We start from the raw sequence: 17933 nt of genomic DNA, 5'->3' as shown, positions 1-17933 counted from the left end.
GAATAAATCTGATCTCTGCCCCTGAAAGAAGCATTTGGTTTTGTGAGGCGATAGCAGGAAAAAATGACTGAAGCAGTATAAGACTCTTCTATAGGAAGTTATAGGAATAGGGAGGAAGGAACACTCAACTACCAGAGTTGATCTAGAATCACTTCTCAGAGGATATGCTTTTTTTTTTTTTTTGAGGATATGCTTTTTAAAGTACTAGTGTCACATATTGGGCCAGGCTCTGAGGATACAAATATGCAGAGGCATGGGCTCTGACCTCAAGGCAGTCAGTCTCCTGGAGGGAATACCTGGTCTTCGAGGCCCCACAGGGTCTGGCTCTTACCACCTCTCCAGTCATTCTTGAAATTCCTCCTTATATACCCATCCTTTACCTCAACTATGATAAACCACTGTCACTCATCTCTGAGTCTTTGCACATGCTGTGGCTTCATGCATACAAACAGGTAGGACTTCTTCACCTGGGAACTCCTCTAATGCAGAGATCCTTTGCTATTAGCTTTAGCTTGTCACTGCTCAGTACATATTAGACTAATAATTAATGTAGATTGACTCCAACTTGTCACCTTAAAGAGGCTGTATTTTCACCATTAGTGAATGAGACCAGAAGTCTAGACATTTGACTTTGCCTGCTCCCCCAATGGACAGAGATGAAGTATTTCAGAGTTAATGCATGTTAGGGCTTTTGAATCTGGAAGGCAAGGTGGTAACAAAGCTTTCTGTACTGTTAATTTTTGATTGATCACCCGTCTGTTAATTAGCAAGCATCATATGGAGTACATACAATGTGCCTGAGCCTGTGCTAGACATTGTGGGTGATGACAAAGAAGCAACTGAGAATCATCTAGCCCTGTGCTTGGACACACATTGTTTTAATTACATTTGTTGAACTGGTGGTATTAGGTGTCCCAGTGTTAAAAGCACTTTCTATGTCATATGGGTGGGGAAAGCAGGGCAAGGGATCAAGGCATAGGAAATTAAATATCTCACAGGACATAGTAAATAAGTAGCCAAAGAGTGCAAACTCTGACAAGACTGTAGATTTCTAAACAGGAGGAACACTTTAGGACGGGATGACATGTGGAAGACAGATACATTCTAGTAGAGGACATTCTAGTAAGTGGGACAGGCTGCGGAGGGCAGCTTCAGGATGCTGGAGAGAGAGGGGCTTAGGTAAGGAGGAGTGGGTAGGTTAGGGTAGAAAAATAAGTGAGGTAGTTTTGTGAATATCTCTTTTAAGTATATAGGCAGTGGTATGTGAAGAGCATCTGTCTTAGGTTATTATTTGTCAAAATAAGACACTTAAATTTTTCCTTTGAGTTACCCTTTTCTTACACTTCATAGTTGGGTATGGTACATATTTAGGTTGCTTTAGCTAATGAGGAAATTCAGTCTCTGAAAAACAGTGTTTGATCATCTTGGAAGAGAGTTATGCAGACAAATTGGTGTTTTAAAGCTTGGCTGATTTAATATTTGCCTCTAAAAATCTCTAGAGAATTAGATCTATTCAACTTGAATAGTAGCTGGTCCAGAGGAGGGCCCATCTCTTTATCATCTCTATGTAAATTATCTGATTTGGGTTTCTTGAGGATTGATAAAGTTACCTTTTTTTTTTTTAAGGGTACAGGGCAAATTGCCTATAAAATAATCATATGTGTGGGTCACTTTCTCTCCACCATCTGCATTTATATAATCAAGGAATAACAAAATTAGCTGTAGCTTAATAAGAACAAATTCAGGATGCTGAAGCCAATCATGTGATAGCTTCCAAAATTATATCTGAGATGGTTTTTGGATTATCCACTCCTGTGTGTTTTCTATACCATCGATGCATCTCTTTTCATATTTATCAAACATGTAGCAGAAAGTTAACTTTCATCCTAATAGTAAATGATTTGCATTTATATTTTCTAGTTTTTAGTTAGTGAAAAGTTCAGTATGCTTAGGACAATAGATTAGGCATCATCAACTACTGTGATATGTGCCAATCAATGACAACCATGGGTCCAGGGTCTGGTGAGGTTTGTTTCAGCCTCTCTTCCCCACCCACCTATACTGTATTTCCATGCACCCCCTGTTTCCATGACTTTCGGATTTACTAATCTCACACTGCCCTCAGGCCCCCTCCAGTCCTCTCCAAGAGGTATCAGGTAATGCTACCTTCCCTCAAAGCTGTTTACTCCACATTTGTTCTTTTCCTTACTACTACCCCTCTCCCCATGCAGAACAGTTTCTTGTGATACACACTTGAAGCCATACACCTGAGTTGCTAAATTCAGCAATGAATTGGATCTTTGAGGGAAGGGTTCTTGTTCTGTGTTGGTTTACTTCTGAAGGGTGCCCATCTGCATTAGAGATGTCACTTTCTGAGTGGCTTTTTGATAACTTCCAATATTAACTAAGCTTGGAACATCTGTGGAGCTAAGGTAACATTTCTTTCTCTGCATTCTTAAAATTAAATTTCTAAAAGTATTTCAAAAATTAGTAGTTTGGTCATTGTGGTAGTCATAGGCTGTGCCTGCATACATCCTCTGCAATATGGCTATCTTTACATTTGAATGCAAAAAAGTAAAGATTGGCTATGAATTCAAAATTAATATTTTGAAATAATCAAGTTTCTATCTAAATACAGTAAATTGAATTGTGGGAAAGTGGCTTACAGAATAATAACTTGAGTATTAAGTAGAAGAAGTGTCCTATAAATGGATTTTCAACCATTTCACATGGTGGTGTCATTGTCATCTTAACAGGAAAAAAGATGAATGTTTTAACAACTATTTTCTTTATATTTAGCTTATTCCTAGCTTTTAACTTTATCATAACTTTGGTAATTACCAAAATATACTTAAGTTTCCAAATTGACATTAAATTTTCTTTGGCTTTATCTCTGAAAAAGCTGATAAAATAATTTTTAAAAGTTAATCTTGAGGGGTGCTTGGATGGCTCAATTGGTTGAGCATCTGACTCTTGGTTTCTGTTCAGGTCATGATCTCAGGGTCATGGGTTTAAGCTCCACACTGGGCTCTGTGCTGCGTGAAGAGGCTGCTTGAGGTTCTCTCTCTCCCTCTCCCTGTGTTCCTCTCCCAGTTTGCATGCACATGCACATGGTCTCTAAATAAGTAAATAAGCAAAATCTTTTTTAAAAATTCAAAAAATATTAATCTTGAATAGCAACAACAAAGACAAGGATAAAACCAAAATAAGAAAAAAAAAAAGAAAGAAATTAACCTCCATGCCAGAAAAGCACATAGTTTCCCTACATGATCATGCTTATCTATTTCACAACTTGAGAACATATAACTTTAGGTATGAGTGTTGGAGTCTAAATTTACAAGTGAGTTTACAGTCTTTTGAGAATTCCAATAATACCTATCCTACGATTTGTGGGATGTTGTTTTGGAGGGAGAGTATGAGTTATACCTCACTCAGCCCCCTAAAAATATTAGAACAGTGTATGCATTTTTAATTAAATAAATATTCAGTTTGACTTTGAGAATATTATGAGACCCCTTGGCATAGGAGAAACATGCTGTGGTTTCTGAAACACATGCATTGGGATCACTGGCTGCATGTTGAAAAAACTCCAGTTGCCAACAGCTATACTTAATCCAACATCTGAAGTAGTTGCCAGTTTTCATGACCAATCCAGTCTTTCTCTGACATTTCAAATAAATTTACCAAAAACCTAACAACTCACTTCCAAAGAAACTTCTTGGAAGAAGTTAATAATCATTAAAAATGGAAGCTGGCCCCCAAAGATTTGCTTAATCTTTTGTATTTCCTGGCTGTGCTTCACAAGGTAAGGTAGATCTGAGAAATGATGCTTGGGGTCTATAAGTCTTGTGGAGAAACCTTTTCATCCTTGCCCTGCAAACAGACCTGACACAGTCTCTGTGCCCATAGCCTTCTCTGGCCTTCGAATGCCTGCACACTGTCTTCCAGTATCACCATCATCATGATAACACCTTTCATGCATTTGGAACTTTGTAATTGACCAATCACTTCATTATGCTAGATTCCATTGAATCTTCATAACTAAAAGGGAAGTAGGACAGATTTTTTTTTTTCTATTCCTTCCCCACACAGTTAAAAACAATAAATCCAAAAGAAGTTTACTGACTCTTCAAAACCACATTGCTATTAGGCAGCAAAAGTGAAACAGGAAGAATCTGACTTTTGATGGCTAGTCCTTTTTTTTTTTTTTATAATGAGCCCATTTTTCTCCAAGAGAGCAATGATTCAGATTCACTGAGGCATCTAGGGATGGCTGCCCTAGTGTTCCTACAGAGTTTTAGGGATTCCTTCCTCTACATGTCATGCACATGCCTTTATCAAACATGTGGGCCTTGTGTAGTTTGTATACATGCATGGGGCTTCACCGCGGGGGAACTCCTCTACTACAGAGACCTTTGCTTTTAGCTTTATCTCCAGCAGTGTCATTGCTTGGTACAGATTTGAGCCGACAGTTAATGTAGATTGAATCCAACTTGTCAGGCTGAGAAGGCTGTATTTTCATTCTCAGAGGATGAGACCAGAAGTCTAGGTATTTGACTTTGCCTGCTCAGCAGTGGACGGAGATGAGATGTTTTGGAGTTAATGCATGTTAGGGTTCATGGATCTGAAAGGCAAGGTGGTAACAAGCTTTTTGGGCTGGGCATGGGGAAAAGTTTACACTCGAGGTGATGATGGGATTTCCCCGGAGAAAATATATTTTAAAACAGTGCTGTTTAAAATAGAAAGCAAGTCGTATATGTAATTTAGAATTCTCTAGTAGCCACATTTTTTAAAAAGTGAAAAGGAATAGGTAAAATTAATTTTAATAATATTTTACCTAAACTAATATATCCAAATTATAATCATTTCAATGTCAGGTCAAGGTGAAAAAATTAATGAGATATAGCTTACATTCTTTTTTTAAACAAAGTCTGAAACCCAGTGTGTGTTATGTACTTATGGTATATTTAAATCCATATGCTGAATTTTCAGTGGTTAAATTTAAATGTAGTCCTACCAAAACAAGAGTATAAAATATCCTTTATAATGTTTCAGTTTTTATTTTAATTAAAAATAAATTAGAAGTTCAGTTCTTTAGTCACTTTGGCCACATTTCAAATGCTCATAGCCACATGTGGCAAGTGGCTACTATCCTAGACACCACAGATGTCAGTAGTTATGGGATTATGTCAAAATTCTTTCCCACCCCTCTCCATATTCTGAAATAGGAGCTATTCCTTATTGAGGGTATAGTTTAACTTTTAGAATATACATTTTAAGCAGCCATTTTAGGTGGTGATCCAGGCTGTAAGGATTTAACCTGACCTAGGCCAGTTATTTTATTAGTTGTTTTACAAATAAAAGAAAAGAGGAGAAGTGTGTGCTCTGTGCAATGACTGCTGCTTTATGCAAATTCAGCCACTCAGGTGTCCCAGCACCTTGAAGGTTTGGGGTAAGCAAGTAATGGATGAATGAAAAAAAAAATCAATGTGTAACATAAATAAATGTGTATTTTGTTTTATGTAGTTGTTGTAAAAGCTCCTGAAGTTCTGGAAAAGAAAGCCTTTGTCTTGTTTTCCAACAATCACCTATCTCAAATGCCTTGAAAAAAGAAAATATTGAAGGTTCAGCTGGAATCCAAGAGAGCTCTGAGCCAGTTTTCCAAAGCAGTTAATAACTTGGGGTGTTTTTTACTTGCAATTCATATACCCTGAGAAGGGATGGCCAAGCTGTGGAGTGCTGTTTACTGCTTACTCTTTTTCCAGTGTTAAGAAAGCTTAGTGACATTTTCTCTCTCTCAGTGTCTTTATTCCCCAGGTGGCTTAAATTCTCTAGTGCTACTGAGTGTGATGTGAAAGCAATTGCTGGGTTTCCTCTAGATGTACTCAGTGGCAATACAAACCCATTATGAAGTGTTCTTCCTCCTATCCTTTTACTTTTTCATTTCCTGATCTGCAAAATTTCAGGTTCCTAATCCAAGTCCTAAGGAGACCAGGACTTTGACAAGCCCAAATAATAAAAATCCAGTAACATTTTTTTAAATGTAAGAGGCAATAGATAAAATTAGTTTTAACTGAAATCTGGGCATGTCAAGGTCCTAGTCTCTCTAGGAATTGGATTAGGAACTTGAAAATTTGCAGATCAGGAAACAAAAGCAGAAAATTTGCATTAATGATGTATATTTTCAAGGCACTTTTAAACCTGGAATGCACAATTCTGACACGTTCATATTTTATTCTACGACCTATATCTTAAAGGCAAATTTATGGTGCGGTACATTTGACGTATCACTCATGCTCTTCCAAACACATATTCAATGAGAACCTTTATAAATGAGTTCCATAAAATGACGCACTTGGTTTCCCAGAGGGGACGTTGCTCAGGAGACTGTGGTCTCAAGTGTGAGCTGAATATTACAGGAAGATTTTGAGGCTATGCCTTTCTTTAGGCTGGGGAAGATCACGAAGAAGTGGAAGTGATCTTTGATGGTGAAGGTATATTTAATTCATCGTAGTTCCATACTTCATTCCCTGGAGTAGAGGATTGGCCAACAAATGAACATTTTCTACTGTTAAGCCAGTTCAATTTATAGAAAGCCAGGGGCTGAAATCACACAAGCTGCCCTACCCTCTGTGTCACTTGATTCTCTGTTACGAACCAGGATGCTTTATTCATTCACTGCATTGAGCCAGGCCCTGCTTTAGTGCCTTCAGTATTACAGCAAACAAAACAGATACCTGCACAAAACTTACATTCTGGTAGGGGAAGCAAACAATAATACAAAAACAATATGTAGTCTAATTTCAAAGTGATTAAGTGTTATGGAGAAGGGGATAGAATCTGCTGTCTTATGGAGAATGGTTGAGGGTAAGGCTCTCTGAGGAGGAGACATTCTTGAGCAGGGACCTGAATAAGATGAGAGAGCAAGGGTTAGTACGTGCAAAGGCCCCGAGACTGGGGGTAGGAGATGAGATCAGAAGACTCTACACTACGGGGCTGCTGAGGCTTTTGACTTGGATTCTGAGAATGACAGGAAGCTACTGCAACATTCACACTATGATTTCTTCCTAACCTTGTTTGGGTCATGAACTTCTTTGGCAGTCTGGTGAGGTCTGTAGAATGCTTCATAGAATGTTTTCCAATGCACAAAATCAAATCTAGAGGATGTCAGAGAAACCAGTTATATGGAAATATATCCCCTATGAAGGACCCACCCACACTGATTTATATTTTCAAAGGACTGCTGTAAGGAGAATGGACTATAGGGCCCAAGTCTGGAAGCACTGAGACCAGGGAGCTTGGAACCAAGCTGTTTCCACTTACCCTATGGGGCAGTGGCCTCTAAAGTAAAGTGTACAATGCAGTCTTTTTGAGTGCAGGAAGAAAAATGTAAAGCTTCGTTTGTATTTAATTTACTCCCCTTCTTTTTAATTTCTGTATTGAAAGCATATTTTATAATACCCTAATATGTTAGGACATCAGTACATTTGTACAAGTCATGACTAAATCTACTTGTATTGGAGGTGCATGTTCAAAAGTATTTATGTACATTTTGACCAATCAAATTTGATGATCGTGATGTGGAGAGAGTTACTCTGTAAGAAACTAAAAAAATGCCATACTGGTTTAGCCCACATTCCAATTCAGAGGCCATTCTGTGGGAGAGCATGAATTCTTGCCATGATTCAACCTTGCTAAATGTCAAGTCCTGTTTCTCAAGCATCCTTAGCTCTTCTTAAGAGCCCTCATACGGCTATAAATGTATTTACACCTGATTAGACCTACTATCACCTCTGAGGGAAACACGTCTCCTGGGGTTAATTTCCAGAGAGGAAAAGTAGATCCTGATATTTCCCCTGCAATTCAGGGGGGTGGGTTCTGACAGTGTCTCCACTTCTGGCCCTGTGAACTGTGCAGGCATTGGCATGCTCTCTCATCCATCCGGTTTGTTATGTGCCCGCCTTCATCCACACACCCCTTCCAGACTTGAGCCCTAATGTTTTAAGCCTTTCTCCCATCTGCCTGTCTCATATAGACCTCTCGAGCATTTTTGATCATTATTATTGAGTTGCAGTGAGCTGAAAGGCAGGCATTATCCCAGGTGCCATACAGTATAGCATTAGGCAAGGGTATGCCACTTTCTGTCTTCTACCCAGGAATAGTGCCTGGAGTGAAGCAAGAAGAGAAGGAGGGTGAAAGAGAGGGCAGGATAAAGGAGATAAGCTGATTTTGCATGAAGTCTGCTCTAGTTACAACTGCCCACCCTTTTCTCTTTTTTCTTCCCTCCTTGCTTTCTTCCTCCTTCCCTCCCTTCCTCTGTCCCCTTTCTCTTCCATTCTTTTAGAAAGAAAGCCATTCTTCTATAGAGAAAAAAAAACTAAGCTTTTTATGAAATACACAGAAATCTTTAGGTAGGCTGTTCAGATGAAAACTAATGCATCGTGGATATAGGTGGCTCTGCCCCTGACATCAAGCAGTAGGTGCTGGTGTCTAGGGAGGTGTGATCTTGGCCATGCAAAGTACTGACAGAGGATTTTCACTGCTGCCTTTCAAGTAGACACTGGTTTACAGAAGCCAGAATGGAACCTAGAAATGAGGCCAGCCTAACCCCACCATTTCTGAGCCTTAAATATGAAGTCTTATTCCCAATTTTTAATATTTTTTCCTCCTCTGATTTCTGAACTCTATATCAGGCACTGCCCCCTCATTTGGTCAAGTTCTTTCTTGGTTATTTTAAAGTTAATATTAGTGAGTATTTGCATAAATGGCAACTTGTAGGTAAATGAATTAGACACTGGAAAAATAGCTTGATGAAGCACTGTATCTTGGCTAAATATTAGGACCCACAGGAGCTGCTTCTGGCTGCAAGCAGGAAACAACATTAGGTGATACAATTCAAAGCCAAGTCAAACTATCTGTAGTTTCTGTCTATACACTGGCAAACAGGAATACTGAAATAGCCACTGGATAGGATAGTTGGTTTGTGCCAGAATTAATTGAGTCTACATTAGTTTCTGGGAAGTAACTAAATCCTTAATTATCAAAATAAAAAACAAACTATTTTAAAAAATTCAGCAAGGGGAAAACCAGTTTGAAATAACAATTTTTCAAAAATACCCAAAGACGTCTACTTGAACCTCCATTTTCTTGCTGTCCTTCCTGTGTCCTTCAAAATGTGGTTGCCAGTGATGGATGGGTTAGTTCGATTGTGGGATTGATTTTGGGGACTAGATGTCTCTGCTTGTTGTTGTAGAATGTCATGGGATTTCCAGATGCCTTGTTGCATTTGGGGTGTGTTTGGTCCCCGAGATGTAGGAACCTCCAGTTTTACTTGCATTTGAAGGCCTTGTGGGGAGGAATGTGGAGGGCATTGTGAATTTTTAAAGTCTTTGACGTTGCCTCATTCTCCTTTTCTATTTGTTTGTGCCAGATTTCCTTGAAGTAATGGTGCCTGGTGGGCAATCAATCACATTAAGTAAATGATGCCAACACGCCTCTCAGGGAGGGCATACCTCTCCAACTGGGGTCTCTTTAATTCCCCTCAGCATCCCAGTCCTTCAGAGTAGATCTAAAGAACACTCTGTTTTTCTGGCACATTTTTTATCAGTACACTGAGAAAATATTTAAAACTTAAAAACACTATTTTTCCAATATTTACATTGCCCAGAGTGACTCCAGACTCAGCTGTCTAGAACCTGAGCTCTGAAAGTTTTGGGTGACAACCTTTACACAGCTTCTGAGGACACAGGTGTACATGAGAGAAAAATAAATTGAAATTATTTACTGTGTATCAGGCTCAGGATATGTGTCCTACACATGACGACATATTTAAATCTCACAACAAACATGGGAACTCAGTCCCATTTGACAAAGAAGGACACCGAGGCATATTCTGTAATGAATTCCAATCCCAGGTGTGTTACTCCAAAGTTGATTTGACACCCCACCCCCTTCTGCTACTTTCTCTTCAGCAGGTATAATTTTCTAAAATTTTGGCTTTAAGGATCCAGAAGGTGAACTTTTAACACTGCTCAGTGATTCTTTTTTTTTTTTTTTTTCTGATTTCCAAAAGTGAATGGGTTTCCTCCTGTGCTTCTAGCCCTCCTTCATGTCCTCTTGGTTCTCTTTAAAAGAAATGCCTGTGTTTCTCATTCCTCTCTCCTCTATGGGCCTTATATTATAGAGCAGTGGCTCACTAGGGCATCGATTTAATGAAATAAAATTTTCAATCATGTTTGGTTCAATTCTAGGTGATACAAATAAAGAATTGTGAACACTTTGTAGTCAGGTTTAAAGGGAAGGAAAAAGGTGGAAAGAAGAAAGTGGGTCAAGTATAGTACCTGGGCAATGTCTCCTTATGTGCTGCCTAGTGAAGGTCTAGCTATTAAAAATAGAGCAATAATGGGGCAGCCATAGTACTACTTTGGCACCTGTGTATCCTGAAATTTGAGGTTTGGCAATTTATAACATTTACCAGTGATGTGATGTGTGTGCCAGACAGTGTTCTAATTTATATGTTAATATATATGTTAATATATAATATATATTATATATTAATATATGTATTATATATACAACATATATTTTTATATATATATATATATATATATATATATATATATATATATATATGTTATGCTCTCCAAGCACTTTGAGTTACATACTACTATTATCTCTAGAAAAACAGAGACACAGATAGGTTTGTTAACTTAGCCCAGGGTTGGGCAGCCTGGGTGGCTCTGCGGTTTAGCATAGCCTTCAGCCCAGGGCATGATCCTGGAGACCTAGGATCAAGTCCCATGTCGGGCTCCCTGCATGGAGCCTGCTTCTCCCTCTGCCTTTGTCTCTGCCTCTCTCTCTCTCTCTCTCTCTCTCTCTGTGTCTCTCATGAATGAATAAATAAAATCTTAAAAAAAAAAAACCAAAAACAGCCCAGTTAGGGGCAGTGCTGAAAGCTGGGCCCTGGAAGGTCATCTTCAGAGCTCACAACCACTGTGCTAACCTGCCTCTCAGTTAGGAAGGCTCAGTAACTCTCAGGATTTCTTAAGATTATTTTTCTTCTTAATCAGAATCAGCCCACCATACAGTTGGAAGGGTAAATATTTGCCATGTTTGGTGACAGACGTTGATGGGTTAAAGAAAAGGTCTAAGGAAAAATCATGTACTTTCTCTTACATATCCCTCCATCTGTATTTACTGTGCAAAAAGGTCACTTGAGCACAAGAGCTCAAATTTCGTACTTATAAGCAGCTTCAGTGTGGCAAAAACCTTGCTCTACAAATTGGCTTTAAAAATATTTTGTGATACTCTGTATCTCTCTCTAATATGAATGCTCTAGAGCGATTAGGTTATGGGCTTCTCAAACAGGACTTTGTGACTGCATTCTACATAAACGCCAGGAATCATCAGGTGATCTTTGTTTTATTCTCGAATGGTAGTGCTTTCTCATGACTGTCCATCCACTCCCATTTACTGGAAGGAACAGTGGTTCTGGGAGACCTGAGCTGTTTGCCTTGTCCGTCAGCTCCCTGGCTCCAGTTTGTGGTAGGAGGGAGAAGGCTAAAAAGACTGAAATGGTAAATTACTGTAGGTTCTGGAGAAAAATAGAATTAGAAGCATTTGTGGTTCAGATGAAAATAGCACGTTTCCTTTCTACTTGGACAGTGGGGGTCGAAGTGCTCCAGGGAATAGAAAATAAATAAAAATTGATCCCTCACCAGTTGAAGGAAATATTCTGACTATGGGAACTGAAGTGACAGCTCCAGATTAGAAGATCCTCTGAAACCATTTTTGAAGGTTAAAACAACGACAACAACGACAGCAACAACAAAATACCAGGAGTCTAAAGAAAATGTGACAAACTGTATTAGGAAATGTAGACTTTCAAGAATGATTTATAATATAACTCTTTTCCAAGACGACAGATAGGTAGGAGAAACTAATGAGGCCTGTGGCCATTTTGTTCCTGGTGTTGACCATGGTCATTCCATCTCTTCTTGCAGGTGAGAAGCCTTATAAGTGCTCATGGGAAGGGTGTGAATGGCGTTTTGCACGAAGCGATGAGCTCACGAGGCACTACAGGAAACACACAGGTGCAAAGCCCTTTAAATGCAACCACTGCGACAGGTAAAGAAACCTAGAAGCTGCTGGGACGGGGAGGGGAGAAGGTGAGGTGGGTCATGGGGTGGGCTGTCTGTGTGCTTCTGGGGTTATCCCAAGCCTCTGCCTCAGACACTCAGGCCTGTGAATGCCTTTTACTTCTCCACTGAGAAAACCGAAGGGATAAGGGTGCCTTCTTGTGTATAATCCAGAGATGAGATGAATTCTTGGTTCGGTCACACAAGTACTGAACACCAGCTTTGGGCCGGGAATCATGGGAGCCATTCATGGCAAGGAGACATAGTTCCTACCCTCAGGGAGATGATGTGATAGATGATTTTTCTATAATATGGAAAGTAATAGGATAGGGAATGGTCATCTATAGCTGTTCCTTCTGATCTTTTTATTAACATCAATACCATTTTTCCTGATTCTTAATCATGTGAAAATATAGAAAGCCTGCTTAGCGGAAAGAAGGTTACGCATAAGGCTTTCCTCTGAAGCGTTGTTACAAATGAATTTACTGGAGAGAGTCCCCATTCTTTGGGGGCCTGAATCATTCTTTCTCCTTTGAAAACAGGTACAAAGGTCTAAAAGATGGTGAAGCTTTGAGAACTGATCCTATAATTCAATTTCCAACCTTCAGCATTTGATGGTGGAAGAAAGAGCACGTAGCAACAGATACTACACAAGTAATAGTATCTGACAGCCCTGGCATTATCAACCAATAAACCCCAAAATGGAGACTCTGCAGGCCAAGGTGAAGGCAGGATTAGGTTTAGACATAATCAAATAATGGGCTTGCATCTGAGCATGTTATCCTTCTAATCCTATTTCTGTGTTTAAAAGGAAGCTTAAGAAAATTAACCATCTTTTTAATGCAATACTAAAGGTCTCAGTTATGATGAGAAAAATGCTTCTAATACGATAAAAGCCCTGAAAGCCTCAGGGTTCCCCAGCTCGCAGGATGGCAGGAGGGGTGTGCAGGATGTCCGTAGAGGCCTGGCTCTCCGTGGGAGGAAATGCGATCGCTTTCACATCCTGCCTCCCAGTCCCTGTGCTGGCACCTCCTTGCACCAGGCCTTGCTCTGTAGTAGCATGTGTTTGTTTGGAGAGCAGAGCGGTAGTGGCCAAATCTCATGGGTGGCCAGTTAGCTTGGTGCTCCCTTAAGATGCTTATAAAGGAGCATTCATGTTTTTCCTCCTTTTTTTCTTCTTCCTGAAGAGGCTATTTTCCTCTTATCTTCATTCTTTAAGAACTAAATAAAGCCCCCATGCCTCCTGGAGTTCAGAGATAACCTCCCACCCCAGGGCTGAGGAAGTCCACTTTACAAAGCTATTGTCTCTCATTCCCTTGGAGTTCTCTCCTCTGCTACCCAAGAATGTAACCTGTTTTTTAATTTCTATCCCATTATCTCCAAGGCCCCCTGAATTTATGTGAATCAGTGGTGTTTTGCTACAGGATTATACTTCAGTAATATTTCTTCTTATTTGACATCTTCCCTCAACTGCCATCTCAAGTTCATTTCTCTCTACTCCTGGCCACTAATAAAGAAGCTGCATAGAGGGTGACTCTTTGCCCACAGTCCTTTGAGGAAGAGCATTATATCAACTGGGATAAAGATGAATCCCCTGTGAGTTGTCAACTATGGTAGTAGTAGGCATACACAAAAGTCACCCATCCCTGAAGGGTGATGTGTGAAGGGTGAAGGGAGATTGTGCGTTATAGATTGCATTCATCCTTAGAAATGGACCAAGAATTCTTATTGGGAAATTGCCAGAGTTAGTATTCCTCTCTGCAGATCAACTGACTTACTGAAGAATTTACAACTGTCCAGCAGTTGATATACTAGGATTTATCTGACCATTTGTATGATTTATGTGGCGAAATATTTCAAGCCAACTGGATCAGGGAAGATGTCAGAGATGGGTAATTTGGTTAGTCTTTTTCTTTATTTTTCTTCACCAAAATATATGGTTCCTGGAGCTAGAAATTTTCTGAGCAGTTGGTACAAATTCTGACATGATATTTGGGGGAGAGTGTGATTTGGGGGAGATCTGGGTCAAAGTCCTGTGGCATTGGCCAAGAGTCAGTGCATTTTCGACAATGTCAGAAATATAGGGTTGGATTCTCATTAGTGTCTCACGACCAGCAGCACCTTACATTTCAATTGCAGCGATTGTGCTAAGAATAGAGCGGGTCCAGGAGGTGGCATGGGGAATTGGAGTGGTCCCAAAGCAGATGAAAGGAAAGCCTGGCGTGACTGGAAGCTGGCATTCCTTAGCGGACTTTTACCTTCAGAAAAGAGGGCATCTGTAGCCCTTAGCAGGACTCTGAATCCTGTTGGTAACACACTGTGTATAATAAGCGTTAAGAAACCTCTGTCTTGCTTTCTTATAATTTGAGAAATCAGACTAAGCTAGGTTTGGGGCTTTCTGTCTTTAAAGCATATACCAAGTCTGATTTGTACTTTTATTTTGCTATTGGGTAGATTGAAAAAAATAAATGAGTTTTTGTTTATTTGCTTTACTTACTTTTAAAATTACTAGATGCCACAAAAATGTCTGCATCTCTGGCTTTGTCTGGAAAAACCAGGAGATCTGGTAACACTGGGATCACATTCCCATGTGGTCATAACTTTCTGAACCTAAATAGTAATCACTACCCATTTGTGATGGCCATGTGATCACTAATTTCTCACTGTTCCCACCACTTCCTGCAGTCTCCCCAATATGAAGCCATACCATCAGTTGCCATCATCATTGCGCTTGCTCAGTTTTGTCCTCTTACAGAAGAGTGGTATTTCTTCATATCCGTGCCTTATCAAAAGTAGAACCAGATAGTCCTTAACCCATTGCACTCATTTCCTTTATCTGTGGGCCCCTGAAGACATTGGGTTTTGTGACCTCTGGCTTCAGGTCTGGGCTGAGGGGGAAAGCAATGAGGCTCTCCCACTTCCTGGCCATCAGACTGAACTGTAAGCCATGGAAGGACCAGCTGCTCACCCTAGAGGAGTGAGCCTTGTTTCCCAGCCCATACAGCATGAGGCTGCTACTGATGGTAAACAGGGCTCTATTTCTACCAGTGGTTTACACAGGCTATCGTTCTGTCAGCTGAGCACAGTTATAACTCAGGGAGACTGCTATCAGAGTAGTACCTCCAAGATCTTGGGTGGTCGGAAGGACACATTTTGAACTTTGAATCGATCTACTTATAGGCAGTAACAAATACCAACCCATATCTAGCCTCTTTGGTGCCCTAGAAGGTTGCTTTAATACCCACATGCCTTTACTGTGCCTTTTCCATAAACCCAGGGAAATGGCAATAAAGGTTTGACTAGTTCTCTATAATGAACAAATTTCAATCATTAAGGACCTTCTTATTTAAGGTCGTCCGAGGACTGTATAGTCATAAATACCCTCTGGGGGTATATTACTCTTAGAATTATTTGATCCCACATTTCTAGGTGGTGAGTTTATCTATTACCTTTTACTATTCTTATATGGAGCTCAGTAAGTGTAAATTAATAAATATAAATTGATCCTGACTAAGTAGCTTGCTGGTATATTGAATTTAAGTAAAACCCCAATGGTGAGAGACCTAGTCTAAATTCTAGGCACCATCTACTTCCAAGAATCTGAACAAATAACAAGTGCTGGTTCAGCTTGGGAGGAGTACAGTTAGATTTCACACCACATTAAAAACTTGTTGTTTTCTTTTTTAACTTTTCTTTTTCCCTGCAAGATCTCGAAGCATAAAGATAGATGCTTGTACATATATTGCTAGATACCCAGCACACACTAGGCAATGGGCAAAGGCAGAAGAAAAGTCTGGAATGCATACATCACTGAATGGTTTCTGCAAATGAAATTCTGTATCAAGAATGCTATTTTCCCTTAGGTCTCCAGGAATTAGAAAGGAAAGGAAAGAAGTTTTGTCCACAGGCCAAGACCTTTCCTTCACCTCTACCATCTCCAATCCTTATGTTCCTCTCTCAGACAGGCAGGATCCTGGTGCCTGTTTTGTTGCTTTCTCGCAGGTGTTACTGCTCAGGTCTGACTAGACTGACTTCTGGATTCATTTTCTAGTTGCTACCATTATCAATTGCCACAAATTTAGTATGATCTTTGTTTAACTTGACAAATGTTGTACCTTTTAGGTAACATCTTATAGGTAACCTGTGGGTTAGAAGGTCAGCTGGGTATAATCAAGGTATTGGCAGTGCTGTTTTTTTTCTAGACGCTCTAGAGAGAATCCATTTCCTCATCTTTTCCAGCTTCTAGAGGTGGCCCACATTTCTTGCCTGCTAACCCCATCCCTCCATCATCCAAGCTGTTGAGTCCTTCTCATGCTGCTTCTGTGTTCTCTTTCAACTCCCTCTTCCATTTTCAAGGATATTCAAGATGACATTGGCCCTACCAGATAATCCAGAATAATCTTCCTATTTTAGAATCAGCTGGTTAGCAAATTAATTCCATCCACAGCCCTAATTCCCCTTTACCACATCACGTAACATATTTACAGTTTCCAGAGATTAGGTGTAGATATTTGGTTGAGGGGGAACCCATTATTCTACCTACTGCAGACTCCTTAAACTGACAGTTCAGCTCTCCCTTCTTCTCAATTTAAAGAGCAGGTGTGGCTAGAACATGGGCTCCAGAGTCACACTACTGGGGTTCAGATTTTGGCTTTGCCTCTTTTTGATGACTATCTCAGCTGGTGGAAGGGATAAGAATGGCATCTTCTTTATAGAGTTCTTGTTAAGGATGTTAACTTTAAAAAGGAAATGCCTACAAAAAGAACTTCCCAAGTTAGATCTTCTTTCTCTAGGCTGTTGAGATGAAGGAAGGAAGGAGGGAGGTAAGAAAGGAGACAGGGAGGGAGGGAGGGAAGAAAGAGAACAGGCAGTGAGCGAGCCCTCAGGATAAGACAAAGTCACAGGAGTTAACTGCCAAATTCCCTATAGGCTGTATTGCTATTCTGTATACTAGTGACATCAAGCACTTACTTTTAAAGAATATTTATCAGTGTTTTATGGTAAATTAAATCCCCTTCAGATGGCACTCTAAGCGATTATCCAAATATCTTGTTGATATTAAATTAGGGCCTGAAATAAGTGGGCATAATTAGAATTATTATTACTCAATAAGTTATTGGGTTAGATTATTTTCTACAATACCTTCCCATTCTTAAGTATCTCCGATTTTGCCATGGTTCTGTTTTGCTTCATTTCCTTGGGGTTCTAACCTGCATGTGTGTGCCTATTTAAAAAAAATCAACACAAATAGAGTGGGTGGATAATGTTGGGGTCAGGAGATAGGGTAGATTTGTTTGTTTGTTTTAAGAATGAACAAACATGGGGAAATCCTGCATTGAACAGGAAATCTTGCTAACAGGGCAGCTTGTTAACATCATAACGAGAATGTTGGACTGCGAGCATGTCTTGGGCCTCTGGAGAGCCTGGGAATATCCTCACAGGTAAGAGATGGTCAGTTTCAAGAAAAGAATCCAGAGGGAGAACACACACTCAGAGCTAGGAATGATTGCTATCTCATGTGCTGACTTTACTGGGATTCTAGCCAGAGCCTTAGATGGTAGGCTGTGGGGATATAGAAATGCCCACTCTATTAGTTATATGATACAGAAACCTGACTCAGACTGACATTAGCTTTGAAGAGTATTTATTAGTTCAACTGACTAAGAAGACCAAAATTAGATTGGTCTTTAGGTTTGGCTGGATCCAGGGTCTCCAGATGTTGTCATCAGTCTTCTTTCTCTCTCTTTCTATCCTCTGGCCCATTTTTCTCTGTTGACTTTGTTCTCAACAGGCTCT

At 39.9% G+C, this 17933-nt stretch overlaps 1 protein-coding gene across 1 annotated transcript in view; it reads left to right on the top strand.

Moving 5' to 3' along the window:
• Window positions 1-17933, top strand: part of KLF7 (KLF transcription factor 7) — an 89553-nt gene that overhangs the window by 64163 nt on the left and 7457 nt on the right. Inside the window, exon 3 of the mRNA XM_055345469.1 lies at window positions 12003-12126. Coding sequence (XP_055201444.1) covers window positions 12003-12126 — 124 coding nt within the window. The remainder of the gene's footprint in view (window positions 1-12002; window positions 12127-17933) is intronic.

The sequence above is a fragment of the Nyctereutes procyonoides genome, unplaced genomic scaffold (genome assembly GCF_905146905.1).
Source record: "Nyctereutes procyonoides isolate TBG_1078 unplaced genomic scaffold, NYPRO_anot_genome, whole genome shotgun sequence".
Lineage (NCBI taxonomy): Eukaryota > Metazoa > Chordata > Mammalia > Carnivora > Canidae > Nyctereutes > Nyctereutes procyonoides.
The sequence above is the reverse complement of the archived record's forward strand: the minus strand, read 5'-3'. Positions and strand labels throughout refer to the sequence as shown.